We start from the raw sequence: 27,665 nt of genomic DNA, 5'->3' as shown, positions 1-27,665 counted from the left end.
CAGAGAAAGTTAACTTGTTTTCCTCAGAAACACTATTCTACTCACGAGGTTATTCTAGAAATCCTTACTCCCTAAACCAGTGTTTCTTGAAGGATGCTTTGGGGACCACCTGTATTAAGAATGACGTGAAGAACTTCTTATAATTGTGGAGCTGGGGCTGGCATGTGGCATAGCGGGTTAAGCTGCCTCCTGTGATGCTGGCAACCTATCTGGGTGCCGGTTCGAGTCTTGGCTGCTCTGTTTCTAATTCAGCTCCTTGCTAATGTGCCTTGGAAAAAACAGTGGAAGATGGTGCAAGTGTTTTGACCCTTCCCATCCACATGGGAGACCCGTATGGTGCTCCTGGCTCCTGGCTCCGGCTTGGCCCAGCACTGGCCATTGCAGACAGCTGGGGAGTGAACCAGTGGATGGAAGATTCTCTCTCTCTCTCCCCCTCTCCCTCTCTCTAACTCTTTCGGATAAATAATTAATTTTTTTCTAAAAAAGTATGGAGTTATAGGTCCCACCCCAGGGTCATGGGATTAGAATAACCATGATTAGGGGCCGGCACCGTGGCGCAGTAGGTTAATCCTCTGCCTGCAGCACCAGCATCCCATATGGGTGCCAGTTCGAGTCCCAGCTGCTCCACTTCCAATCCAGCTCTCTGCTATGGCCTGGGAAAGCAGTAGAAGATGCCCCACGTGCTTGGGCCCCCGCACCTGTGTGGGAGACTGGGAAGAGACTCCTGGCTCTTGGCTTCGGATCAGCGCAGTTCCGGCCGTTGCAGCCATTTGGGGAGTGAACCAATGGAAGGAAGACCTTTCTCCCTGTCTCTTCATCTCACTGTCTGTAACTCTACCTCTCAAATAAATAAATAAAATCTTTTAAAAAAAGAATAGCCTGATTAGTGCCTGGTGATATGCATTTTAGCTTATTAAAATTTCTAGACACAGAACTCATAGTATAATTAAAAAAATTATTTGGGAAGCAGAAATGGGAGTGGGAGGGGGAGGCTCCTGTTCAGTGGTTCACTCCCCAGATGTCTGCATGAGGCCTGGGCTGGGCGGAATCTGGGAGCTGGGAACTCAATCCAGGTCTCCCATGTGGGTGGCAGGAACCCAGTTATGGAGCCATTCCTGTTGCTTCCAGGGTCTGCATCAGGAGGAAGCTGAGTCAGAGGTGGAGGCGGGCATGGAACCCAGGTACTGAGAGCTGGGATGCAGCAGTGCTCGCCTGCGGTTTGATTGTGGGGCCAAATGCCTGGCCCGACCACAGTTTTTAAAACAGCTTTACCGAAGTATTGTGACGTCATAAAGTGCACGCATTAGAAACGTGCGAAAGCGTCAGCACAGCCCTTGCTCCTGCCTCTGCCTCACTCGCTCGTCCGCCTTCTCTCCCTGTAGATTGGTTCACATTTGCCAGAATTCCACAAAGAGTCATACAGGATATACTATTTTTTTTTGGTCTAGCTTCTCTTACTCAGCTAATTAGTTTGAGATTCATCTATGTTGCTCTGTGTAACAGTAGTACCTTTCTTTTTGTTGCAGAGGATTATCCCATTATTTGACTATAATTTCTTTATCGTTTACCTGTTAATGGATAGTCTATTTCCACTTTCTTGGCATAATAGCACTCTTGTGAACATTCAAGGATAATCTATGTGTGGACATATGTTTTCATTATTCTTGGGTAAATGCCTAAGAGTGTAATGGTTAGGCCATATGGTAGTTGTATATTTACCTTTTTAAGAAATTGCTGTTTTCAGCTGGCGCTGCTGCTCACTAGGCTAATCCTCTGCCTGCGGCGCCGGCACCCCGGGTTCTAGTCCCGGTTGGGGCACCGGTTCTGTCCCGGTTGCTCCTCTTCCAGTCCAGCTCTCTGCTGTGGCCCGGGAAGGCAGTGGAGGATGGCCCAAGTGCTTGGGCCCTGCACCCACATGGGAGACTAGGAGGAAGCACCTGGCTCCTGGCTTCGGATCAGCTCAGCACACCAGCTGCAATGCGCTGGCCGTAGCGGCCACTTGGGGAGTGAACCAACGGAAAAGGAAGACCTTTCTCTCTGTCTCTCTCATTGTCTTACTCTGCCTGTCAAAAAAGAAAAAAATTTCTGTTTTCCAACGTGGTTATACCATCTTACATTTTCACAGTTATATCACCTTACATTCCCACCAGCTCCATGTCCTTACCAACACTTGGTGTTGTCTGTCTTTTCAATGTTCAGCTTTCTAATAGCCGTATAGTGGCCTGTCATTGAGGTTTTAGTTTGCTTTTCCCTAGGGACCAGTGGTTGAACATTTAATCACATGCTTCTTTGTCATCTCTGTATTGTCTTTGGTGAGATGTCTGTTCAAATCTTTTGCTTATTATTTTCTTGAGAATGAGTTTTGGGGCCAGTGCTGTGGCATAGTAGGTTAAGCCACCACCTGCGGTGCCACATCCCACATGGGTGTTGCTTCAAGTCTCAACTATTCCACTTCAGATCCAGCTCCCTGCTAATGGCCTGGGAAAGCAGTGGAAGCTGGCCCAAGTGCTTGAGCCCTTGCACCCATGTGGGAGTCTTGGAAGAAGCTCCTGGCTCCTGGCTTTTAATTGGCTCAGCTCTGGCCACTGTGGGCATTTGGGGAGTGAACCAGCAGATGGAAGACCTCTCTCTCTGTCTCTCCCTGTCTCTGTAACTCTTACTCTCAAATAAATAAATCTTTAAAAAAAATGAGTTTTGAAAGTATCCATATATATCGTAGATATAAGTCCTTTATTAGACATATGCTTTGCCAACATTTTCTTTCAATGTGTGGCTTGAAGTTTTTGTTCCCTTAAAAGTAACTTTTATTGAGCAGAATAATTTAATTTTGATGAAATCTAATATTTAAAATTTTATGGGTCATAATTTTGATATCATGTCTTAGACATTACTAAAAGCCACAAAGATTTCCTTTTATTTTTCTTCTAGAATTTTTATAGTTTAAGTTCTGTGTGTAGGTCTGTGATCCATTTTCTGGGGTTTTTGTTTTTGTTTTTATGTGGTGTGAGATATGGATCAAGGTTTGGTTTGAGTTTTTTTGCATATTGATATCTAATTGTTTCCATTACCATTTGTTGGGAGGCACTATCCTTTCTCCAGTTGACTCTTTATGTAAGTGCATCTATTTCGGATGCCCTATTCTGTTCCACTGATTCGTCTGTCTTAACATCGGTGTCTCACTATCTTGATGCTATATCTTTATAATACATCTGAAAATCAGATAGCTTGAATCCCCCAACTTTGTTCTTCCTTTTAAAGTTGTTTTGTGTCCTTTATATTTCCATATACAGTAAAACTTCGGTATCCATGGGAGATTGATTAAAGGATGCCTAGAATCGATTAAATTAGAAAGTTACAAACAAAACCTACAGATAACAAAATCTGCAGATGCTCAAGTCCCTTATATAAATCATGTAGCATTTGCATAAACCTATGCATAACCGCCTGTATACTTTAAATCATCTCTTGATTACTTAAAATACCTAGTACAATGTAAATGCTATGTAAATTATTGTTGTACTATACTGTTTAGAGAATAATGGCTAGCAAAAAAAGTCTGTACATATTCAGTATAGAGGCAGTTGTTGTCCCAATATTTTTAATAAATGGTTGGTTGAACCCAGGGTTGTGGAACTCATGTAGGCAGAGGGCTGACTGTATAATTTAGGATAAGTTTATCAATTTTCTACAAAAATGCTTCTTGGGATTTTGATTGGGATTGTCTAAAATCTATAGACCAACTTGGTGACCTATAAATCAATTAACTTCTTAATATGGAGCATAATCTACAACTTAAATTTTAACCGAGTCCCCCTGACCTGCCCTGTCTTGTAGAGAAAGACACAAGCTTCTTACGAAGCCATGCCGTTTATTCCATTAGTAGTTCAGACGCACATTTTTCAAGTCCTCTTCAAGGTCTGGCACTGTGCCTTCTAGGCTGTAAAAAATCTAGATAAGAAACAGGACCAGACCCTAGCATGTAGCTTAGATAAAAAGAAAAAAGTTTTTGAACTGAAAAGCAAGCCCAGAGGTGTTGGCCCAGCCTCTTCCTTTTGTGGATTTGCAGAGGGTGATGTCACGCAACTTGTCAGCAGCAGAGGCTTGTCTCATGAGCAGGGCCTCCCGATGAAATGTCATGGGCAGTAAGGTACACAGCACGGCTCCCAGGACTGAGCGAGGGCCTGCAGTGGACTGTGGGAGCAAGTGGGAGCCACGGCCCTGGGGAGAACCCTAGGAGATGAGACTCCAGGCCTCAAACCGCAGCGGAACAGTTTGTCTTTATGATACCGTAGGCAGCGAGGAGCCACTGGACATGTGTTGCGGCTCTGAAACCCGGAGTAACACCTGAATAAAAAATGTGATTCTTACCACCGTCCCAAGGACTCAGGATCTGTCCATCACCATGGCATCTAATTTGGTGTCAGGTGGAAAAAATAAGCCCTTAATGGGCACATTCTTTATCCCTTAATCCAGGGTGACGCTGGCCGTTGATACTTGGCTGAACCCAAATCCAGGCCCGCAGGGATCTCCACAGGATGGGCTGGGGAGGGGCAGAATTCCAGGACCCAATGAGGTGCAGAGAGGGTTTCTGGATTCCTGGGGAAGTAAGATCAAGATCCACACACGTTGATGTTTTTAGAGTATTCTCTCCAACTCCATATGTGGATACAAAACCAATTCACATTAGCTTAAATTTGAGAAAGCTTTATTCTTGTTCTTTGGTTAATTCCAGGCCATGGGAATCTACAGTTTGAAGCAAATACTAGGTAAGTACTGATTTTTTAATTTTTTCAGTGAGTGTCAAGTTCATATTGATTCTGTGTGACTGCTTTTACAGATGTTTTTTCAACATTTAGCTTATGACATGGGATTTCCACTTTTTAAAAAAATATCAGTTCCCCAGCCCCACTGCTAGCCTAGGTTACTGTTTCTGGTGTTTCCCTGCTCTGTTGCTAGCTGAAGTTTTGCTTACTTGCTGTTTTCTGATCACTGCCCTTCCTGGCTTCGTTTCCTCTTGTCTGGGACCAGGATGCACTTGTGCCCTTGTCGGCGTTAAGTTTTAGTGGTGCTCCCTGCTCCATCTATTTCTGCCACTTGTAAACTTTCTCCCTATCCGGGGTATTCAGGAGGTACTCAATATATGCCCGTCGAGTGGACCTGAAGCCTGGATTCAGTTCTGCTCCGGGGGCCTCCTTAGCTTCTGCTAAGGCTCATTTGGCCTGATGCTTCCAGAGCTACCCAGCCCTTACCCAGAGCGGGGGGGGGGGGGGGGGGGGGACGGGGACGAGGGCTCTGGAAGAGCTGAGTCTCCCTCCTCTGCAGCCACGTGCTTAAGGAGTGCTCGTTTCCAGCATTTAGTAGGTTCCCGTGTAATTGCGTAATGCGTTTAAATTTTCCTCCCTGCTAGACCATGAATTCCTCTAGACCGTGGAGGGGGTCTTAGCAGTTCTAGCTGCCCCGGAGCCTCCTCTACAAGGCTCCCGGCACTTGTGCAGGTGCTCAGTGTTTGGTGAACGTGCCAGTGAAAGACCTTGCTGAGTGGCAAACTACTCTGCGAGCGAAGACAGAGGCGGGTGGGGTCCAGCTCAGGTGCATCCCGTTCACCTTGGAGTTCCAAGGCCTCCTAAGCATTTGTGCATTGAACTAATCTAATCCCAAAGAGTTTCTTTAATAGTTGGTGTTTCAGGCAACCAGGAAGAGCAGGGAGGAGCTGTAGTGAGTCAGGGAAACCATTTTTGAGGAGAGAAAAGGAGGGTTCCTGCTCCTCGCTTGTCGTCTTTTTAGGATGTTAACTGCGGCGTCCTCGGCCCATTCTCTTACTGGCTATGACCACAGAGTTGTACAGGCGAGGGAGGAGACACTTTCCCGCAGATGTGACCTGCCCTGAGCCAGCGCTGCCCCTCCCGCTGCCTCCCTGTCCCGTAACTCAGCGCTCATGCGTATTTCTCTCGAGCAGAGGCAGTGGAGTTGAATGTGTACCCTGGGTGGAAACCATGCGGAGAGCCTCTGCTAGCAAGGAAGAGCCCGTGTCCCGCATGCCCGGGATGAAAGGTAGGCTCCAGAGGGGGAGGGGAGCGCGGAGCACCGGAGGGCTGCCAGGGCCTGTTGCTGGGGGAGACATCACCGCAAGTGTAAGAGGGCATATGTGCCGTCGACGAACTAGAAACACAGTTTCCTATTGGTCCGTGGAGATCTAATCGGGTCGGGGTTAAGACGAAGCAGCTGTCTCAGGTTGAGAGGAGGCCTCCCGTTCTTGTCCTCCTAAGGAAATGACTAGAGAAGAAAGAGCAGCACGTGGTTCTGCTTTAGAATGAAGACCCCTGGCCTTTATTTCTCGCGCTCCGGGATTTGCGGACGCCACCTCCTCCCCACGCTTCCCGTTGGGAGGTTAAGAGTTCTTACCGAGGTACTTTCTCACCACCTCAGCTCTGGCTGCTTTGTGTGGTGATTTTCCTGGGGGCAGAATTGGGCAGCAGCTTAAGGAGGGAAGCAGTGTGGAGGCATTTTTATATTTATTGATGCAAGAGTAAACTACATATTTATGGGGCTTTGAGTGTGCTATTGTTTTTTCTTTCTCCTCCTCTTAAGCCTCTTCTTCTTCCTGCTATTTTTTTGCTATGTAAACAAAAGGTAATCTTTCCCAAAAAACCTCTGGTTTATGCTTTTGCACTGCCCATGGAATTTTAGAATTTTGAAGTTTTGTTTTACACTATGTCTCCGTCAGCTCAGACTGTCATACACAAAACAGCAGATGGAGTGGCTAGAATAAGAGAACGCCCTCATTTCACCGTTCGGGGCGCTGGAAGTCTGACAGCAGGGTGCCGGCACAGCTGGGTTCGAGTGAGGGCTCTCTTCCCGACTTGCCCACCCGCGCCAGGGCAAGGCCAACTCATGTAAGCTGCTTCTTCAGGCTTCTAGACCCTGGGGTGCTAATGGGCAGGAAAGGCAAATGGAACAGGAAGAGGATCATGAAATTAAGGAATGAGATGTTCCGTCTTGGTCAACAAATTTTACTAGCAGTACCATTTAATATGACAGTGATTCTTAGGGTATGTGGTCGTTTTATACACTTGTGTATTTGGAAAATAGGACTCGTTTTCTTCTTTGTACAGAACAGGAAAAGTCAGGATTGAGAAAATCCTTTTTTTTTTTTTTTTAAAGATTTATTTGAAAGTTAGAGTTACACAGAGAGAGGAGAGGCAGAAAGAGAAAGAGAGGTCTTCCATCTGATGGTTCACTCCCCAGATGGCTGCAACGGCCAGAACTGCGCCAATCCAATCCGAAGCCAGGAGCCAGGAGCTTCCTCAGGGTCTCCCATGTGAGTGCAGGGGTCCAAGGACTTGGGCCATCTTCTACTGCCCTCCCAGGCCATAGCAGAGAGCTGGATGGGAAGTGGAGCAGCCAGGACTAGAACCGGCGCCCATATGGGATTCCGGCGCTTCAGACCAGGGCATTAACCTGCTGCACCACAGCGCCGGCCCCTTGAGAAAATCTTGGCTGGTGAGAGTTCCCAAAACGTAGTCCCTGAATCTCTTCATGATAAGTTTGTTCCTTGATGAGACGTAAAAGGAGCTTTGGGAGCTATGAGATTTTTATGTTTCGATTTCCAATCGAGATTTTGGGTTGGCTTGTGAAAAAAAATTTTTTGAGAAAAGGTAAAGGCAGCTTTTCATCTCTTAAATAATTGGTTGTAACCTCTAATGCTATCTTAGATTTGCTGTGGTAATGGGATTGAGTCAGGTTCTTGCTTCATTTTGAAAAACTCAAGGAGAAGGAAGACACCCTGGTATTAGACTTCATTTTCAGGTGGAGCTCAACAGACGGGTAAAATGTGTTTCTGTCCTCAGTCTAATAAGTTGTTTATTGAACAGGTGACACTTCAGATTATCAGGAACTATTTACAAATCGAACCTATGAAATGAGTCATAAAATGCTGTGTTCTTGAAGTGTTTAAAGTCTTTGATTATATGCAAGAATCCTTTAAAGAGACCTTTAAAAGGACATTTGCTTAAGGGTAGAAGGGGCAAGATTGGCAACATCTGCAAATTTGCTGATCACCAGTAGATAGGATCAATTGATAGATTTAGAGCTCCTCCTTCACCCAGAACATAAAGATGTGGGTTTTCCAGATGCCTGCCTTCCTTCCTTCCTTCCTTCCTTCCTTTCTTCCTCCTCTATCATGAAGGTTTAAGCTCATCAGATCCAAAAGTGGCGGGGTGAGCAGACAACGTCCAGTGGAGGGTGTGCCAGTGTAGGCTTGGCTGCAGACTCTGTGCATGTGTGTCCGTGTGTGTTTCTGTATGTAATGTCAGCAGGTGCGTGCACACACTGTTAGTGCTGGGAAGCAGGCTGTTTTTAGGAGACAAGAAGCTAACAGTGGAATAACCTGTTCTGTTTATATGAGCTTAGGGGACTTGTTCACTAGCTGGGGTCACCAAAAGAAGTAAAAAATGAAACCCAGTCACTGAAAGACCAGCGAGAAGACTGGCCGATAACACAAAAGCCCATCATAGTTAGCTATGAAAGGTAGTATAATACACTGAGAACACCAGGCACTCTTAGTCCTTGCTAGTGGAATGCACAAGGATCCAGCCACATTGGAATACAGCTTGGTGGCTTCTTACAAAGCCCAGCCTTGGCATACAATCCAGCACACACAATCCTTGGTATTTACCAAACTCAGTGGCAAACTGTGGCACATCTGTTCCGTGGAGTATTAGTTGATGCTGACAAGGAATGAGCCATCGGGCCCTGCAGAGATGAAGAGCTGTGAAAGGCACGCTGGCAAGTGAAAGGTGCCAGTCCGAAGAGGCGGTAAGCTGATTACATGACGCTCTGAACAAGATACAGCTGTGGAGACAGGGAAACAACCAGTGGTTACCAGGAGTGCAGTGCGATGGAGGGATACATAAGCGAAGCACAGGAGAATTTTAGGGAAGTGAAACTAGTCCGTACGCCCCTCTAATATAGATACGTGACATCACGCATCTGTCCAACCTGAACTACTGCACAACACGAGGAAGAAACCCTCATGGAAACTGGACCTCAGCTGATCATGTCAGCCCTGGCTCACCACTTGTAAGCATTGCATCACGTAAAAGCAAGACACTAATATAGGGAAAGTTAGAGGACCGTGGGAAACCAGCAGGGTTCTGTACGATCTGTTCCATTTTTTTCTGTAAATATGTAAGATTGTTACAAAAAATAAAGCTAACGCAGGAGCAAATCCAGTAGCTTCTGGCCCACCAGTGGATTACTGATTCAGAGTACAAAAGCCAAACCTGTCTCAAGATGGTGGGGCCAGTGCTGTGGCATAGTAGGTTAAACCTCTGTCTGCAGTGTCAGCATCCCATATGGGGATGTGTCCCAGCTGATTCTCTTCCAATCCAGGTCTCTGCTATGACCTGGGAAAGCAGTAGAAGATGACCCAGGTGCTTGGGCCCCTGCACCCACGTGGGAGACCAGGAAGAAGCTCCTGGCTCCTGGCTTTGGATCGGCCTAGCTCCAGCTGTGGTGGCCATCTGGGGAGTGAACCAGCAGTTGGAAGACCTCTCTGTCTCTCCCTCTCTCTGCCTGTAACTCTGCCTCTCAACTAAAGATGGCAAACCTAGGGTGCCATCTGTGCTCCCCTAGTCCGTGTCTTTGCCTCTCTCCTCTCCCTGCTGTCATTGCCTCCCCGGTTTCATCTGGAAGTCCTCTCAACAAATCTGCACAACTTGCATCTGGGCACCTGATGTAAGACAGCAGCAGCAGAGGCCCTGGAAAGGACGGAATTCCGGTGTTGGGTCCTTGCTGGCCAAAGGCGGTGAGGGCCCCCTCGCTGGCGTCAGGAGGAGCATGGAGAGTCGGGGTCCCTGGCCTGCTCTAGCAGGTTCATTGCTAAGACCTTCACTTGGGGTTGACTCGGGGTCTGTAAGGCGGACAGGGATGCGGCCCCCGTGCAGCGTCTGTAGCATCCGGGAGAGGTGGGGAGAGCAGCATCTGTCAGGATGGTGGAAGTGGGAGTCCATTAAGCATTTCTGGTGCATGGAAGAGAGAAAGTGACGGGCTCAGATTAGTCCCCAGTGTAAGTGCCACAAGGGGTCCAAGGGTCTCCTTGCCAGTGTTGAGCCCCTGTCTCCTGTTAGCACAGGACAAAGTGAGCAGAAGAGCATATGGCAGCACTTACAAGAAGGTGAATTCTCAGCCGAGGCACCTGCCACCTGCATCAGGGGGCTCCTGGTGCCATTCGGCGAGCAGGCAAGGCCAGGCCCCGAGAGGGAAGATGAGGGGCCCCAAAACTCGGGGTGCAGTCCCTTGGCCCTGTGGGCTGGCAGCCGTGGCCCACTCCTCTGTGTGGGACAACAGCTCTTTCCCCGGCCCCTGAGACTCAAATAAGGCACGCGAGACCATGTCTGCCCGTCCCAGGGTTCGTCCCTGCTGTTCTTCCTGACGCCCTGCAGAACTAGAAGCGGGATCAGACTGCAAATGGCTTGACCGAGGAAGAGGCACTCCGACCCACAGGAAGGCACTTGAAGTGTAAGGAACTGGAGGCAGGGAGTGGGCACTGAGCCCGGCAGTTCAGACGCCCGCATCTCACACGGGCTTGCTTGCTCCTGACTCCAGCTGCCTGCTCAGTGCAGACGCTGGGATGCAGCAGGGACGCTCAAGTCAGTGAACTCCGACTGCTCAGGTGGAAGAACCTGGACTGTGTTCCCAGATCCCGGATCCGGCCATAGCCCAGCCCTGGCCCTTGTGGGCATTTGGGGGCTGAAGCAGCAGTTGGGGGGCGCGCGTTCTCTCTCTCTCTCTCTGACTCAGATGAATAAAAAGCAAGAACCTTTGATGCTTTAACGCTTCCCAGAGGAGATCCATGCAGATCCGTAACAAAGCGATCAGGCCGACTGGATGCCTCGGCTGGTAACGTCAGCCAGCTTCCGCCTTGGCGCCTCAGTGCCGGCAGCTTGGGCTCATAAACAGAGAAGCCTTGGTGGCAGAACTGGAGGCCGTGCATGGGCCCAGCGGGGTGGGCTGCCCAGCGTGGAGACGGAGCCAGCCCTGAGCCACGGCGATTTCATCAGACCCCGCAGGCTGGGAAGTGCAGTGTGTGATCAGTTGTACAACATTGCTTCCATCAAGAGACTCTCTGAGGCAAAACAGGACTCACCGTGGACAAGGGACACAGACCCACCCCATTCAGAAGCTGCCGGCTTCACAGTGGACTGGGACAGCCTCTTGGTGGCGAGGGGGGGGCCACGGTTTGAACGTGGCACTGTGGGGATGCTGTCCTTCAGGGAGCAGTGGGTACCTTAATGCAACAGCTATTTTTGTGGCGCTGTGCCCCAGTAGGCAGAATGTATATGAGTGTGAGAGGCAAGAGAATGGAGAAGTTATGACCTCACTCCTAGTGACCCCCGGGGAGTTTGTGCCCCCCACCCCTGCAGTTTCAGTCTCCGTGGGTCTGGAGTGGGTTCAGTTCCCAAGGGGGACAACTTCTACAAGAGGGTGCAGGGAGAGTCCTGTTAGCCACCATCTCCCTCCCACTCGTTCTAGAAACACACCACACATGCCCACGCCCACCCCATTTGGCACTTCCGGTGGTGGCCACATACTGGGTGTCCCCAGCTCTCAGCAGCTGATGGCTTTTTTACATGCCCACTCATGGCGGCACCTGGACAGAGAGTTGAGCGGTATCCTAGTGGGTCACCTGCTCGTCACACACACCCCTGTCCACCTCCTTGTAATGATCGGCACCAGTGCCTGCTCCCAGGAAGGCACCTGCAGGACACAGTGACAGGGCTGCTCACGCCGATGGGGACAGGGCCCGGGTGGCGTAGGGAGGACCCATGCAGTTTCCTGACAGGACAGGCCTGGCTCAGGTGGGTTTGCAGGTTCTGGTGCTACTGGGGAACCAAACCCCCTCTCCGGCAGCTGACAGTGAGAATGAAGGAGTGGGTTCCTGGCTTGGATTGTGTGGAAAAGTTTGAATTCTGAAGTTAGGTTTGTCTGTGATGTGCAGAGCCCTGGCTGTGGGGAAGATACATGAGGTAAGAATGACCATCGTATCAGAAGAGCCTCTTCTTGTGGACCTTGGAGAGCTGTGGGCGCCCCTGCAGGCCTCGTTGCAGCTCCCCTGTCTGTCCCTCAGGGTCTTGGAGGTGACCTTGGAGGTGAGCTAGGGACTGTCTTATGCAGGAGGGGTATCTCTGCCAATTTCGGTGGCATTTCCTTTGGAACCTAGATGATTTCATTATTATTTTTATTTTCTTGTTTTTCAAAATGATTTCATGCACTCTGTTTATATTTTTAAAAATGTTTATATATTTATTTGAAAGGCAGAGCTACAGAGAGAGAGCGATCTTCCATCCCATGCTCATATTCTAATGAAAATAAGTTCTAGCAGAATCCTTTCTGGTGAGATGGTGGGTGATTTTAGGTAACTAACCAACTGGTTTTATTCAAATGTCAGTTTCCACAAGGAAACTAGTTTAACTTTCCTTTTCTGATCATAAAAAGGAATGTACATATTATAGGTTGTAAAAAATATAGAAAATCCAGAGGTTGGCATTGTGGTGCAGCAGGTTAAGCTGCCGCCCGCGATACTGGCATTCTATATCAGAGTGCCAGAGTGCTGGTTTGGGTCCCGGCTGCTCTGCTTCTGAGCCAGCTCCCCGCTAACGGACCTGGGAAAGCAGTGGAAGATGCTCCTGCCACCCACATCCAGGGGGAGGTCAAGGCTTGGCTTTGGTCCAACCCAGCCCTGGCCCTTCTGGCCATTTGGGGAGTGAACCGGCAGACAGAAGATCTTTCTCTCTCCTACTCTTTCTCTTACTAAATAAATGTATTTTAAAAATCCAGAAAAATGCAAATAAGGCATATTCAGTTATGAAAACTGTGAATATCTTCCAGACTTTGTCTACAAAATTGTGTAATTTTTTTAAAAAAAGATGTATTTATTTATTTGAAAGGCAGAATTCTAGAGAGAGAAGGAGAGACAGAGAGCCACAGCACTGACCCCCAGTGTGATTTTTTTTTTAATAATTAGAGGCATACTAAAGTTGGAAAACTCCCATTAACTATCTGGTGAAATGGCAAGGTTGGGCGCTAAGAGGTGGGCTCCCAGCTGTGCAGTCACCTTGGAAGTCCAAGACACCTGGCCCAGGATGCCCTGGAAGCTAGCAACGACTCTGACAACAGAAAATGCACACACACATCCCACACACACACACATACCCTGAGAATATGCAGAATCTGAAAGCGATTCGTTGGACAAGCTACTTCTCAGCCAGAGCAAACGAAATGGACACTTCAGCTATGGAACCACGTACATCTCCAAGTCGACCCCAGGGGCCACTAAGCAGAAGGCCGCAACCCAACCTCGGCTGCTGGAAGCGTTCTGGAGCTGCCTCTTGTCAGGAGCTCTGAAGAGCTGCCTTCGGAATGGACCAGAGTTGGGGCTTGATTAGCAACTGCCTGATGACTATGGGCCCAAACGGGCCACAGCACCCCTCTGGATGCATTACTTCTTTGTGCTTAAATTCTATTTTCCTGTTTGCATTACAAAGCGGAGTTCCTTCCACGTGGCTCTGCTGTGGGGTCAGTGAGGGGCGGCCCTGTTTGCACAGCACCCTCAGCAGTTCTTTCAAAGAGGAAGGAAGCAACACCCTGCCCCGGGGCTTAGGCATCCTGTTTGTGGCCGCTCCCTGCCCCAAAGTGGAAAAGATGCACATGCTAGGGATGTGCTTTCAAAGGGTGTGTAACTGTGAAGATCAGAGAAAAAGCAGAGAAGTGCCGTTTGCCCACTTAACAGCTCAGTTTTCTGAACTGCTGCCAAATGAGCAGGCTCCACGGCGGTCCCATGGCGCCATCCAGTGGACAGCAGGGGGAAAGCCATGATTTCGTCTTCTAAATCTAATTTACCAAATCAGTGTCTTCCTAAGAGGATCATTTAAGTTCACTAAGGGTTCGCTTGTCGTTCATTCAGTTTGTTTAAGCAAAAGAAAAGCTTAGAATTCTAAACACGAAACGCTAAAGCTGGACTCCTGAACCAGTTAGGGGTTATGTAACGTAAACTATAAAGCTCAGCCACTAGGGACAGAGAGGACTTCACTCCCTTGGTTCTCAGAGCCCGCGCACCTTGGCCGGGACCAGAGGCATCCCAGGCATTCTCCAAGAATGCAGACGGGGGCAGACTGACCTCCTCCAGACCTGAGTAGTAGCGGCAGCCCTGGGGTGCCCCGGGCTGTTCCCAGCAACCCGCTGGGTATTATCAAGCGCTGGTTGCTGGACTCCTGTGAGTCATCAGGCATTTTACTTTATCAGCATTTCTGCTCATCCTTACAGCACTGCTAAAGAGATATTAGTGTCTCCACTTAACAGATAAGGAAACCCACTCTCAGAGATCAGCCCCTGCTTGATTTTAGCTTCTGCCTCTGGTTCCGCCCCTCTGGCTGGGCAGCTGGGAGCCGTGTTTCTGCCACCAGGGTCCAGGGGTGCACAGGGCATCCCGTGGTGAGATGGAGTGCTGCCAGGACCTTCTTCTGGGGGCTGCATCCTGATGACCTGCTCTACCCCAACCCCCTCTCAAGGCTCCCCCACCCATGCCGTAATTGCATTCAGTGCCACCCTCACTGTATCATTAACTTAAGATTTGGGGGACCAGGTCTTTAACACGTGGGCCCTTGAGGGGCGATACCGAAGACCTGGGAAGCCGGCAAGCTGCACCTGCAGAGGCCTGGGCCAGGGTCCACCATCCAGGGATCAGCACACTCGGGTCCTGGCCTGGGGCCCCTGAGCAAGGCCCGCTGTGCCCACAGCACTGGTGGGGCACCTGGGAGCCGCACTCTCTACCCTGGGAAACAGGACTCCCACTGTAGGACATCCCCTGAGGTTCGCAGGCTCTGAGAATTTTGTCTTCCAGGAGCGGAGGGGATTCAGGGTGCTGGGGTGTCGTCTGCTGCGGGGAGCCTAGGGCCCTGGGGGGAGGGGACACGTGAGGGCCAGCAGGTGCAGCTGTCTCCTGTCACTCTCCCCGCCACACCCCATGGCGCCCTCCTGCTTTGTCCCCTGTAGGACAGACAAGGACACCAACCTTGCAAGGCTCAGTGTTGCTCCCTAAGCTTTTGCTTTAATGTTTAGAAATGCACCTGTGTGTGTGTGTATGCCCGCCCGCCCGCCTGCCCGGGTTGGGGGTAAATTTGCATCTCCCTGGGGTTGCACTCTTAGGAGTATGGAAACACTGCTCTGGACTAAACTGGGAGACCTTCACCTGGGACACCAGGAGCTGAGGCCACAGCGCCAGCCGTGTGGTCCCGGGAACATCTCTGTCTTTGTCCTGATTAGAGGCTGTGGCTGGGGTCTGGGTCTTGACCCTGTATGCAGGACAGGAGCCTTCCTCTCTACAGGCCCTCGCAGACCCTTGCCTGCTCCAGGGAATGGCCTTCGGTGCAGTCAGACGCCTGAGGGCCCCTCCTGGCCAGGACGGTACCCCGCCCCTCCCCACAGGGCCGAGACTCCCTTCCCCCAGAGCAGGGGCTGGGGCGCCTCCCAGCCTGCACACCCCAGGCTGCCCCGATCTTCTCTTTAGGGCAATCACCGGCCAGGAGCAAGCAGCGAGCTGATGAGTGACAGGTGTGAGGGCTGGGGAGGCCCGGCTCCCGGGGTGGGCACGGACCGAGGGGCCATGCCCCAACCCCCACAGCAAACCCACGTCTGCCCCTTTCTGTTCCCAAGGCTGCTGCAGCGGGGAGTCCATCTCCATGGAAAGCGGGGACGGTGGTGAAGGTGCCCAAGTCCTGGCAAAGGACAACAGCGCTCTGAGTGTAAGACTCCTCCCCGCCTCCCTGCCTCTCCTGCATGCCCCTCCTCCTCCTCGCGGGGGCTAGCGCCGTGAGGACCCGCCTCCTCACGGCACCCCGAGTGGCTCTAGGCCCCCATCCCACCCCGCAGGCCCCAATCATCTCCTTAGCGAAGCTTCTGCTTCTGGTTTTAGTAATGAGGCGCTCCTGCTGGGACCCCAATGGTCCCGGTGGGAGAGCTGGGGGTGGGGGACACGCTGGGGCCCCTTCCCCGCCCCCACTGCTGACTCTGAGGGTGCCTCGCCCGCCCCCTTCCAGATCTCGGGGCTCTTCCAGCTGGACGACGGTTATGAAACCTGCACCTGCCCGGCAGTTCTCCCGGAGAGCCCCCGAGGGGAGAGGGAAGAACGCGACGGGGCGGACAGGTGAGCGCGAGACGGGCAGGGGGAGGGAGCGAACCCGCCGCCACCACCGCTCTGAACTCTCTTCTGTGCCTTTCAGGGCCGCGAGCAGCACCGAGGAGCGCGCTGCCCCGTGCCCGGGCGTGCGGGCTGCTCCTGCGGGGGAGACGACTGGTTTCCCCGCCAAGGCCGAGCAGGCGAGGGCAGGACGCCGGAGGCCCTCCTCCCTTGACCACTGACCCTCGCCGCCCACTGGCCTGGCGAGCGCCTTTTGTGTCCAGGGGCCGCGGGCGGAGGTGCCCCGGGCGGCGCCCGGGCTTAAGCAGAACGCGGCCTCGCGGGTCCTTGCGGCTGCGGGCCTGGCGACCGGCAGGGGGCGCCCGAGGGCCGCGCTGGGGTCTCCCGGGCCGGGAACCCGGAGCTTCGAGAAGGCGGCTGAAGACTGCAAGGCTGGAGCCCGCTGAACCTGAGCCCCCGAGGACGCAGCGCCCGGCCCCGGGGGCTCCGCGCTTCTTACAGACAGCGCTGTTGTGCTCATCGCAGGTGCTCAGCAGCACCCCTGGCCTCTCCACTAGGGGCCAGCACGCGCCACCTCCGCTCCTCCAGCATCGTAAATGCCTTCGGACAGGGCCCAGGGTGCCCGGGCGTCCGCTAGGAATGGGCTGAGAATCGCTTCGCCCGACCCGAGCCGCGGAGCAGGCACGCCCGCGCTCACGTGGCATTGGTGGCGGTCCCAGGACTGGCGGGTTTCAGGGACGGCTGGTCGCAGGTTGCTTCGGAGGGGGTTTGCCATTTGCATCTAGATTTCTTAGTCTTTGAATTCATTAAGTTATTTTATTTCCATCTTTCTAGTTAATTTTTTGATAGCTTCAGTCACCTGTTGATGCTTATTTTACTTTCAAGATCATTCGGTTTTCGAGTTATTTATTTTCAGTTATAGCTATTTTCAGAGTTACAGGTTTTCAAACTGGCTTAGAAGTATTTATTTTCAATTATTCTTATGATTATTAACATCTGTGTTGTTTCTTAGCCTTCGGTTCCTGGCGTCGTTGAGTTCTAATTTTTACAGTTATTATTAAAAAACACTGGAAGTTTTTGAACGACTTGAGTTATTTACTTTCAGGGTGAAATGGTTTTATTTAGGCTTTTTCCTAGTTATTTAGTTTTGCAGTTGCTTATGTTCATAGGATTTTTTCCCAGTTATTTTCTGAGTTTACTTTTATACTATGGCTCTTAATTAATTTTCAGCTGTTTCCTTTTTGAATATTATATTTTTAGACGTTTTATCCTTGGTGCTGTTGATATCTTTAGTGTTTATTTTCAGTTGCTTATTCTCCTTTTTTTTTTTTTGTTCTGTCTTATTTTTACATATTTCGTTCTCAGAAGTACTTGGAATTAGAATTATTTCACCTGCCAGTCAGGATTGAAGCAGGAGAGACAGTGCACCTGTTGTTTTAACAGAGAACTTGACATAAAGAAGCGCAGCTGCTGCGGAACAAGAGTGTGGCCGGGCACAGGTGGGGTGATGACAGCTCCTAGGCTCGGTGGGGGTGACCCCTTGGCTGGGCTCAGTCCTCTGAGGAGCTGGCACTAAGGGTGCAATTGGGGACGTGGGTGCCGGGAGCTGGGTGTGGGGCTCCGAGGAAGGGACATGGCCAGGCCAGCAGGGCTGGCGTCCCTGAGGGGCCAGGTGAGGGTGTCTGTGGGAGGGCTGGAGACATGGCCACCTGGAACTCGGTGCTGCTGCGGGACCAGCTGTGGCTCTCAGGGTGCGCACCAGGCCTGGATGGACCCACAGAAGGCCCTGGCAGCCTGGCAGAGGACAGAGGCGTGCCCTGGAAGCCGAGAACACGCCACTTAGCACCCAGCGCGCTGAACTCATGTTCCAGCATGAGCGGTGGCTTCCGCTTCTCCTGCAGTTGTCGGGGGTGAGCTGATGGCCCGTGTTCGTGGCCAGGCGTCTGGCTGAGACCTCTGTCCCTGCTTTGCTGTTGGAATGGCGTGGGCCAGCTAGCGCCTCCCATCGGACTCAAAACAGTCATTTCAGAGTTCCAGGAAAATAATGTGTTTCCCTTTGTTCCTAAAGAAGGCCTGTGATCAGGGGAATCAGCAAGGGGGAAGATGCGGGGCCAGCGTGGCCAGCAGGTGCCTCTTTGAGATCTCTTTGGAATTTAAGTTGTGTCGTGCCCCCCTCCCCTCACAATGAAAGACCTGTCTGGTGGACTCTGTTTGGGATGTGTAGACTCTGCACAATAAAGTTATTCCCCAAATCTATTCTCCGTTTCTCAGGTTCTTGTGCTTGAATAACTTTCAACTCCTCATTGTCCTGTTTTTCCCATGAGGACATGCATTTATTTATGGACAAGAGGACCTCAAAAAGTTCATGGGAAAATGGAATTAGAGCAGAAGTTAATTTCGCTGCAGAGATTTTTGAAATGCAGCATAGATTTCTTCAGGGACCGTTTCAAGATCAACTCCCTATGCTCTCGGTTCATTCCACGCCCACCCGTGGCCTGAGCGCGTCCCTCCATCCTGAGAAAGGTGCCGGCGCCAGCTGAGACCCAGGCTGCGCCGAGATGAGAGGCTGGCAGACCCGGCGGGGGACCTGATCACCACACGGTGTGACACGGAGCACCGCGAGGACACAGAGCTCCGCCCCGCCCCTCCCCGGTGCAGGCAGGGAAGGGTGACACCCGTGCAGGTGGACAGGAAGGAGCGTGGCATCCCAGCGCGAGGAACTGCACGGAGGAGCCGTGCCTGGCCGGGCTGCTGGCCTCGGAGCTCAGACAGGCACTGAGGCAACCCTGACCCCGCCTCCTTGGGTCCCCACCGCGACCCTGCAAGATGGCAGCCAGCGACGTCCGCGTCCAGCGCTTCCCCTAACCGCGCAGCTCACATCTCTAGGAACTCACTCCTCCCTGGCTCTGTGCGCTCACCCCAGTTTTCACTAGTCTGTTGGAAGTGAGTCCCTCTCTCCTTCACCTTTGGACCTCTGCTGCTTTGTTTAGAAAACATGTTTTGAGATTGATTTGAGAGGCATCCACACATGCAGATAGAGGGAGTGAGCAAGCGCACTCTCCCATCTGCAGTTTCAGTCCTCGGAAACCGACAATGACCAGGCTTGGGCCAGAGCCTGAGCTGGAAGCTGGGAAGTGAATCCACGTCTCCCGTGGATGGCAGAAACCCAATTCCTTGAGCCATTGCTGCTGGCTCCCAGGGACCATGTTAACAGGGAGCTGGAGCGGAGACCCCAGCTCAGATACTCAGAGATGGGACGTGGGCATCTTAACTGCTAGGCCAAGTGCCTGCCCTTGATTTCCGCTTCTTGATCTTCGCTAGGGGATCGGAAGGTTGGGGCCAGCCAGCTGCGAGGTGCAGGCGACAGCAGCACAGAGGAGGCAGAGGAGGGCTGCGGTGGGGTCACTGGGGGACCATGAAGGGGGGCTGATGTCCTAGCCAGACTGTCTTCCTCCGGCTGCATGCTGCCACCCTGGAAGGGCTGGGCTGCCTTTTCCAACCCAGTCTTGTGAATGCAAGGGACTGAGGTGCCTAAAGGTATGCAGAGTCCTTTGCTGTGTCAGCCACGATGAACTTGAACTTGTATACCATGTGGAAACACAGGATGGTCCCATACAGTCTGCGAGCGTGCAGGCTCACATGTTCTGTAATATGCATCCACTTGCCCAGGGTCGGATGTTCGTGTGTGTGTGTGTGTGTGTGTGTGTGTGACAGTCACTCAACACACTGCATGCAGCCTCGGCTGTTGTGGGACCCACCCACCCTGTCTTTCACCTTGGCCCAGTGGACGGCCTGTCTTCCTCCCACAGTCTGGCCCGCAGTCTCCACGCAGTAAGCAGTTGCTGGATGACTTGTGACCAGGGCACATCCTCAATGCCTTGGAAAGTAAGATAGATAGATAGATAGATAGATAGATAGATAGATAGATAGATAGAAACACTTTATGTATCACGTGTCATCTTTCTGTTTGTATAGATGAGACAGAACACAGACAAATCAGAACATCTCTTCCAGCATTTGGAAGGACTTTTCTGCGCTGAGGTTTTTTAAAATACAAGATTTATTTATTTTTATTTATTTGAAAGTCAGAGTTACACAGAGAGAGAGAGCAAGAGCGAGTGAGCGAGTGAGAGAGAGAAAGAGAGAGGTCTTTCATCCACTGGTTCACTCTGCAGTTGGCCATAATGGTTGGAGCTGCGCTGATCCGAAGCCAGGAGCCAGGAGGTTCTTCCAGGTCTCCCACACAAGTGCAGGGGCCCAAGGACTTGGGCCATTTTCTACTGCTTTCTCGGGCCACAGCAGAGAGATTGATTGGAAGTGGAGCAGCCGGGACTCAAATGGGCCCTTATGGGATGCTGGCACTGCAGGCGGCGGCCTCACCTGCTACGCCACAGCACCAGACCCTGCCCTGAAACTTTCGTAACACTGCCTGTTGTCCCCAGAAGGACTCAAGAGTGCATGCTTTGGCGGAAGTGGTTGGACTAGAATAAGGCCTGATTCTATGCCGTTTGGTGCTGCTCTGTGTGCAGGCTACCCACACGACAATGCTGATTTTCTCTAAATATTGCACAATGTAATATTTAGAGAAAATAGAAGTCCTCTCAATCAGTATTTCCAGAGTGTTTTTTCAGAACCAGCAAGGGAATGCAAGATGAGCCGTTCCCTCCCTCAAGCTGTGCCACAGGAAAAGAAAAACGCTGCTGGCCCAGAGAAATCTCACAGGCAGATAACCCGCACGCCTTTGTTAACCGAGTCTATTTCCAAACTGCTGGCCAGCACAGGTCTTCCTCGTGGACTACTGCATGCCAGCTGTGTTAGCTGCTGTGACGCACAGATGGGATGCCGGCGCTTCAGGCCAGGGCATTGACCCTCTGCGCCACAGCGCTGGCCCCAGTAGTCATATCTTATGCTTTGGAATCATGCTGCTTTCATTTGCCAAGAGGCTACATACACTTTAAAAAAATTTTTTTTATTTATTTGACAGGTAGAGTTATAGATAGTGAGAGAGACAGAGAAAGGTCTTCCCTCTGTTGGTTCACTCCCCAAATGGCCGCCACGGCCAGCGCTGCACCGATCGGAAGCCAGGAGCCAGATGCCTCTTCCTGGTCTCCCACGAAGGTGCAGGGCCCAAGCACTTGGGCCATTCTCCACCGCCCTCCCGGGCCACAGCAGAGAGCTGGAGTGGAAGAGGAGCCTGGTGCCCATACGGGATGCCGGTGTCGCAGGTGGAGGATTAACCAAGTGAGCCACAGGGCCGGCCCTACATACACTTTTTAAAAGATTAATTTGGGGGCTGGCGCTATGGCTCAGTGAGTTAATCCTCTACCTGTGGTGCTGGCAACCCATATGGGCACCGGTTCAAGTCCAGGCTGCTCCATTTCCAATCCAGCTCTCTGATATGGCCTGGGAAAGCAGTAGAAGATGGCCCAAGCACGTGGGCCCCTGCACCCACATGGAAGACCTGGAAGAAGCTCCGGGCTCCTGGCTTCAGATCGGCCCAGCTCCGGCCGTTGCGGCCATTTGGGGAGTGACCCAGTGGATGGAAGACCTCTCTCTCTCTCTCTTTCTTTATCACTGTCTGTAACTTTACCTCTCAATTAAAATAAAATTTTAAAAAAGAAAAAAAAGTGCTGATATAAAATGCTGGCATCATACCTTAAAAAATAAAATAAAAATTAAAAGATTTATTTGAAGGCAGCGATTCACACACATACACAAACACACACACACACAGATATCCCATCTGCTGATTCACTCCCTAAATGGCCACAACAGCAGGGGCCAGGAACTCCATCCTGGTCTCCCACATGACTGGCAGAGGCCTGAGCAATTGGGCCATCTTCTGCTGCCCCCATCCCAGGCTCATTAACAGGAAGCTGGATCCAAAGCAGAGTAGCTGGGACTCGAAGCAGCAGCACTCTGATATGGGATGCTGATACTGCAAGCAGCCACTTAACCTGCGAAACCACAATGCCAACCCCAGGATACATACTCTTGATGACACATAAACACATACTGTGAGTAGAGAATCCTGAAATAGATCTCACCGAGTTTATAAAGTTGGTATGTCAGATCTAAAATTACAACTGAAAAGATAAATAGGCATAAAATGATGGATATTGGGTTCCCTGAAGATATGGGCAAATAATAAAGCTGGATTTTATCTCATTTCTTAGACAATGGGGAATTGCATATGGAAGACCTCAGAGTCAAATGCCAGACTTTCTTTCTGTCTGAAAAGTCAGATGACCTTACACAGTTTTGAAAGCCCTCAGTTACATACCCAGTAGCGTGAGCCAATCGGAAAAGAAAGCCAACCAGAAAGAAGCCTGGCTTCCAAAACTCCCACCCTACCAGGACGGGAAGATCCCACCGTAAAATTACACTGACCAAAGACTCTTTTTTTTTTTTTTGACAGGCAGAGTGGACAGTGAGAGAGAGAGAGGGGGGCAGAGAGACAGAGAGAAAGGAGGCAGAGAGAAAGGTCTTCCTTTTGCCGGTGGTTCACCCTACAATGGCCGGCTCGGCCAGTGTGCTGTGGCCAGCGCACTGCGCTGATCCGAAGCCAGGGGCCAGGTGCTTCTCCTGGTCTCCACGCAGGTGCAGGGCCCAAGGACTTGGGCCATTCTCCACTGTACTCCCGGGCCATAGTAGAGAGCTGGCCTGGAAGAGAAGCAACCGGGACAGAATCCGGCGCCCCGACGGGGACTAGAACCCGGTGTGCCGGCGCCGCAGGCAGAGGATTAGTCTATTGAGCCACGCGCCGGCCTTACCAAAGACTCTTGAAGTCTTCCCGGAAACAGTCTCTAGAATTCCCTCCTCTTTCAAACCCCTCCCAGCCTCCGCTGGAATGCCAGTGATGGTAGCTGACTCACAATCGTGAGCTTTGGATACTTAGCCTTTGATGGACTCTATAGGTGATCTTTTTCCTTTTGATAAACAAAATAATTACAGGTTGGTCAAATAAAAGCAAATAAAAAGAAATCATGGACATTCTAGAAGACAGCATTTCAAGTAATGATCTTGGGATAGGAGGAATCTTTTTGGGACAGATGCAAAATCCAGAAGTCAGAAGGAAAACGCAAATAAATTAGGCTGCATACCAAGCAATACAGATTTTTCAAAGTGAAAAGATAAATTCATTTTCAAAACATTTGACAAAGGATTAATTTATTGACATACAAAGAAGTTTTAAAAATTAACAAGAGGGGTTGGTGCTATGGCATAATGGGTAAAGCCACCGCCAGCAGTGCCGGCATCCCTTATGGGCACTGGTTCAAGTCCCGGATGCTCCACTTCTGATCCAGCTCTCTGCTATGGCCTGGGAAAGCAGTAGAAGATGGCCCAAGTCCTTGGGTCCCTGCACCCACGTGGGAGACCCGGAGGAAGCTCCTGGCTCCTGACTTTGGATCTGTGCCGTTGCTGCCAATTGGGGAGTGAATATTTTTAAAAAGATTTATATTTACTCACACTGATGAGCACACACACACACACACACCCCCAGGTTTTTCTGTGCGGACCTAGTTTTCTTTGGGATTAAAAACTCAAGAGTATGATTGCTATTTAACTTTTAAAGGAACTATCAGACTATTTTTCAGTGTGACTGAATCATTTTCCATTCCCACTAGCAAAGTATGAGTCATCTATTTTCAGGCATTCTTTACCAAATTTAGTATTCTCACTATTTATAATTTTAAAATATTTTATGTTTTCTATTTTCCAACATTTTCTTTTTATTGCCAAAATTCATAGTTTAGAGTTCATTCTCAGTATTGTACATTCTCTGGGCTTTGACGATTGTGTGATGAAATGTGACCACCATTATACTATATCTCACTATTTTTAAATTTTAGTCATTCTAGTAGGTAGGTAGTATATCTCATTGTGGTTTAAAAAATGTTTATTTGCTTATTTGGAAGGCAGAGAAAGAGAGTGTAGGAGTTATCTCCTCCATCCACTGGCTTATTCCCCAAATGCCTGCAACGGCCAGAGCTGGGCCAGGCCAAAGCTGGGAGCTAGGAATTCCGTCTGAGCCTCCCAAATGGGTGGCAGGGACCCAAGTACTTGGGCCACCATCTGCTCCTCGCAGGGTGTACATTAGCAGAGAGCTGGATCGGCAGTGGAGGTGGGACTATACCCCAGGCATCCTGGTACGGGATGTGGGTGTCCCAAGCAGCAGCTAATCCCGCTGTACTACAGTGTACACCACTTGCTGTGGTTTTAATTTCAATTTCCCAAATGGTTAATAACATTGAACATCTTTCCGTGGTGTTTATTTGCCATTTGTATATCCTATTTGCTGAAGTATTTATGTCCTTTGCCCATTTCTAATTGAATTTTTAACCATTTATTTTTAATATTTCTTTATGCAATCTAGATACATATTCCTTGTCATATATATGTTTTACAAGTATTCCCTCCCAATCTGTAGATTGCCTTTTCATCCTCTTGACAGTGTCTTTCGAAATTTTCACTTTGATGAAGTCTCCTTTATTGATTGTTTTCTTTAATGCATCCTGCTTTGGGTATCGTAGAGCGTCTCATGTGTTGCACTCTTCATCTAGCCTGGGTTCCCTGTGTTGGGTTCCCAGGATTGCCATAACAAACCACCACAAACGTGGTGACCAAAACCAGGACTTTATCTTCCCTTTCTGCTGTAGACAAAACAGACACTAATTACCTTCATGTCTGCTGATTCTCATAGCCTAACCTATTTGGATTCATATACCTTTTTTTTTTTTTTTTTTTTTTTTTTTTTTTTTTTTTGACAGGCAGAGTTAGACAGTGAGAGAGACAGAGAGAAAGGTCTTTCTTTTTCCGTTGGTTTACCCCCAAAATGCCTGCTGATCCGATGCCAGGAGCCAGGTGCTTCCTCCTGGTCTCCCATGTGGGTGCAGGGCACAAGGAACTGGGCCATCCTCCACTGCCCTCCAGGGCCACAGCAGAGAGCCGGACTGGAAGAGGAGCAACAGGGATAGAATCCGGTGCCCTGACCAGGACTAGAACCTGGGGTGCCGGCGCCGCAGGCAGATGATTAGCCTAGTGAGCCATGGCGCCGGCCTGGATGCATATATCTTAAAACTGCTTTAGGTATAGTAGTTGCCCTTTTCTTAAGCCTTATTCTTATTAGCTTTGTTTCCAGTCGTGAAAGCTGTGGCCTACGTCAGATCTTGCCTGCTGGTGGTTAGCCCTAGAGTCACTCTTTATATTCCTGGAGAGGGATGTCCGGAATGACATACCCCAGGGTCCTTGGCCAGGTGGAATCAGCTGGATTCTGCACATGAGAGATAATCACGCAATTGCAGTTGAAATGGGGAAGAAAGAGGAGCTGTTCTGTTTCAGAGAGCACCCGTGGCGGTGGCATGGTGTGGCTCCTGATCAGTGCAGTGAAGTCACCAGCAGGGAGAACAGTGAGTGCAGGCTCAGGGGCTGCAACCCAGCGACAGGGGCTGCGCCTGCCCTCCGGCCACAGCGTCTCCTTCCCATCGCTTCTCTAGCCTCTCCCAAAGGATTGCAACAAATTCTTTGGCTGGTACAGTATTCCGGTACCAGCAGTGGTCCAAGGCCACGGGCTTCCAGTGATGGTCGTCTGGCCAGGGGAAGTGGGTAATAATTTATACAAAGCACAGGTGGCAAAACAGAGACTTAAGTTATCATCTGTGGTTGCCTTATATGAAGTGCAATTGCTACCGAGCCTTTGGGCAAGATAAAGGCACTTCTTCCTTTCCTGCCATTTCTCAGGATTTGGAGGAAGGAATGGAATGCTGTAGGGTGCGCTCTCTTGGCCGTCTTGCTCCAGTCTTCTGTTTTAGTCAGTCAGTTACCATATTTAGTTACTTCAGCTGATTGTATTTTTTTTTTTTTTTTTTTTGACAGGCAGAGTGGACAGTGAGAGAGAGAGACAGAGAGAGAAAGGTCTTCCTTTGCCGTTGGTTCACCCTCCAATGGCCGCCGCTGCAGCCGGCGCACCGCGCTGATCCTGGCAGGAGCCAGGAGCCAGGTGCTTTTCCTGGTCTCCCATGGGGTGCAGGGCCCAAGCACCTGGGCCATCCTCCACTGCACTCCCTGGCCATAGCAGAGAGCTGGCCTGGAAGAGGGGCAACCGGGACAGAATCCGGCGCCCCAACCGGGACTAGAACCCGGTGTGCCGGCGCCGCAAGGTGGAGGATTAGCCTATTGAGCCACGGCGCCGGCTCAGCTGATTGTATTTTAAAAAAAATCATGTTTGGGGCCAGCACTGTGGCGCAGCCGGGTTAGCGCCCTTGCCTGAAGTGCCAGCATCCCATATGGGCGCAGGTTCTAGTCTCGGCTGCTCCTCTTCTGATTCAGCTCTCTGCTGTGGCCTGGGAAAGCAGTAGAAGATGGCCCAAGTGCTTGGGCCCCTGCACCCATGTGGGAGACCTGGAAGAAGCTTCTGGCTCCTGGATTCAGATCGGTGCAGCTCCGGCTGTTGTGGCCAATTGGAGAGTGAACCATCACATGGAAGACCTCTCTCTCTCTCTCTCTCTCCCCCTCTCCCTCCCTCCCTCCCTCCCTCTCTCCCTCCTTCCCTCTCCTCTCTCTGTGTAACTCTGACTTTCTAATAAATAAATAAAATCTTTTAAAAAAATCATGATCATGCAAAAATATATGGCAACACAGAGCCATACTTCAGGGAAACTGAGGAAGTCGGCCTGTTGTTTCAGTATCCGAGGCACGTGCTGGTGGACAGGTCACCGCAGTGCAGCCATGGTGTCAGGAGGAAAGGATCACATCTACGTGGCTGTTTCACTCCAGGTATTAACACGTCTGTCCTGGGAGAAAGGCTAGCCTCAAGGCATTCGTGGTGGAATATTCCTTAGTAACACTTCGTAAACCAGTGTGCCATGGAAATGCCTCTTTCCACATCACAGCCTTTGTGGGAGCTGGCAGCTCTGCCTGAGGCCTCACAAAATGACAGGCTTGCACAATGCCACTGGCCGACAGCCAGACCCAACACGGTCGCGGCATGATTTGGGGGTTAAAGTCATTCCACCTTGTGCAATAGTTAAAGGCTGCCCGAACGAGCTGCATTCCCATAGAGTTCGCGTTACATAGTTTTAGTGCTACCCTGAAGCACCCATGGGTGTCGGGGTCTCACCGTCCACCAGAAGGGTGAAGGACATGAGATGTTGGAGAGCCTATGGGTGTTGTAATGAGACAGATCTTGGTTCAAATCTTTATCTTTGTCTTCAACAAGTTGCTAATCATCCTGGAACTCTGGATTCTTTATTTGTGAAATGGGGGATAATCATAGCTGTCTCCAAGGATGGGTGGAATACGGTCATGTATTCCTTGACTTCACATTTAGCATTGCTTACCTCAGATCAGGTCCTAGGGCACACGGGTTCCAGGGGATGGTGCTTACAACAGGGAACGCCCAGCTGTGCCTGCGGCTGCTGGGTTAAGTTGCTGCCTGCAATGCTGGCATCCCACATCAGAGGGCTACTTT

General features: G+C 50.5%; 1 protein-coding gene across 1 annotated transcript in view; it reads left to right on the top strand.

Moving 5' to 3' along the window:
- The window catches only part of MCF2L2 (MCF.2 cell line derived transforming sequence-like 2), a 258,331-nt gene extending 241,774 nt beyond the window's left edge, over nucleotides 1-16,557 (top strand). The window contains exons 26-30 of the mRNA XM_070072393.2: nucleotides 4,733-4,766; nucleotides 5,957-6,051; nucleotides 15,712-15,800; nucleotides 16,095-16,201; nucleotides 16,278-16,557. Of these exons, the coding sequence (XP_069928494.2) occupies nucleotides 4,733-4,766; nucleotides 5,957-6,051; nucleotides 15,712-15,800; nucleotides 16,095-16,201; nucleotides 16,278-16,416 (464 nt within the window). The 3' untranslated portion in view covers nucleotides 16,417-16,557. The remainder of the gene's footprint in view (nucleotides 1-4,732; nucleotides 4,767-5,956; nucleotides 6,052-15,711; nucleotides 15,801-16,094; nucleotides 16,202-16,277) is intronic.
- The last annotated feature ends 11,108 nt before the right edge of the window (nucleotides 16,558-27,665 follow it).

This window comes from Oryctolagus cuniculus, chromosome 4 (genome assembly GCF_051225735.1).
Source record: "Oryctolagus cuniculus isolate XC-2025 breed Fujian yellow rabbit chromosome 4, ASM5122573v1, whole genome shotgun sequence".
In the NCBI taxonomy this organism is placed as follows: Eukaryota; Metazoa; Chordata; class Mammalia; order Lagomorpha; family Leporidae; genus Oryctolagus; species Oryctolagus cuniculus.
Note: the sequence above shows the minus strand (reverse complement) of the source record. Positions and strands in the feature narration are given on the sequence as shown.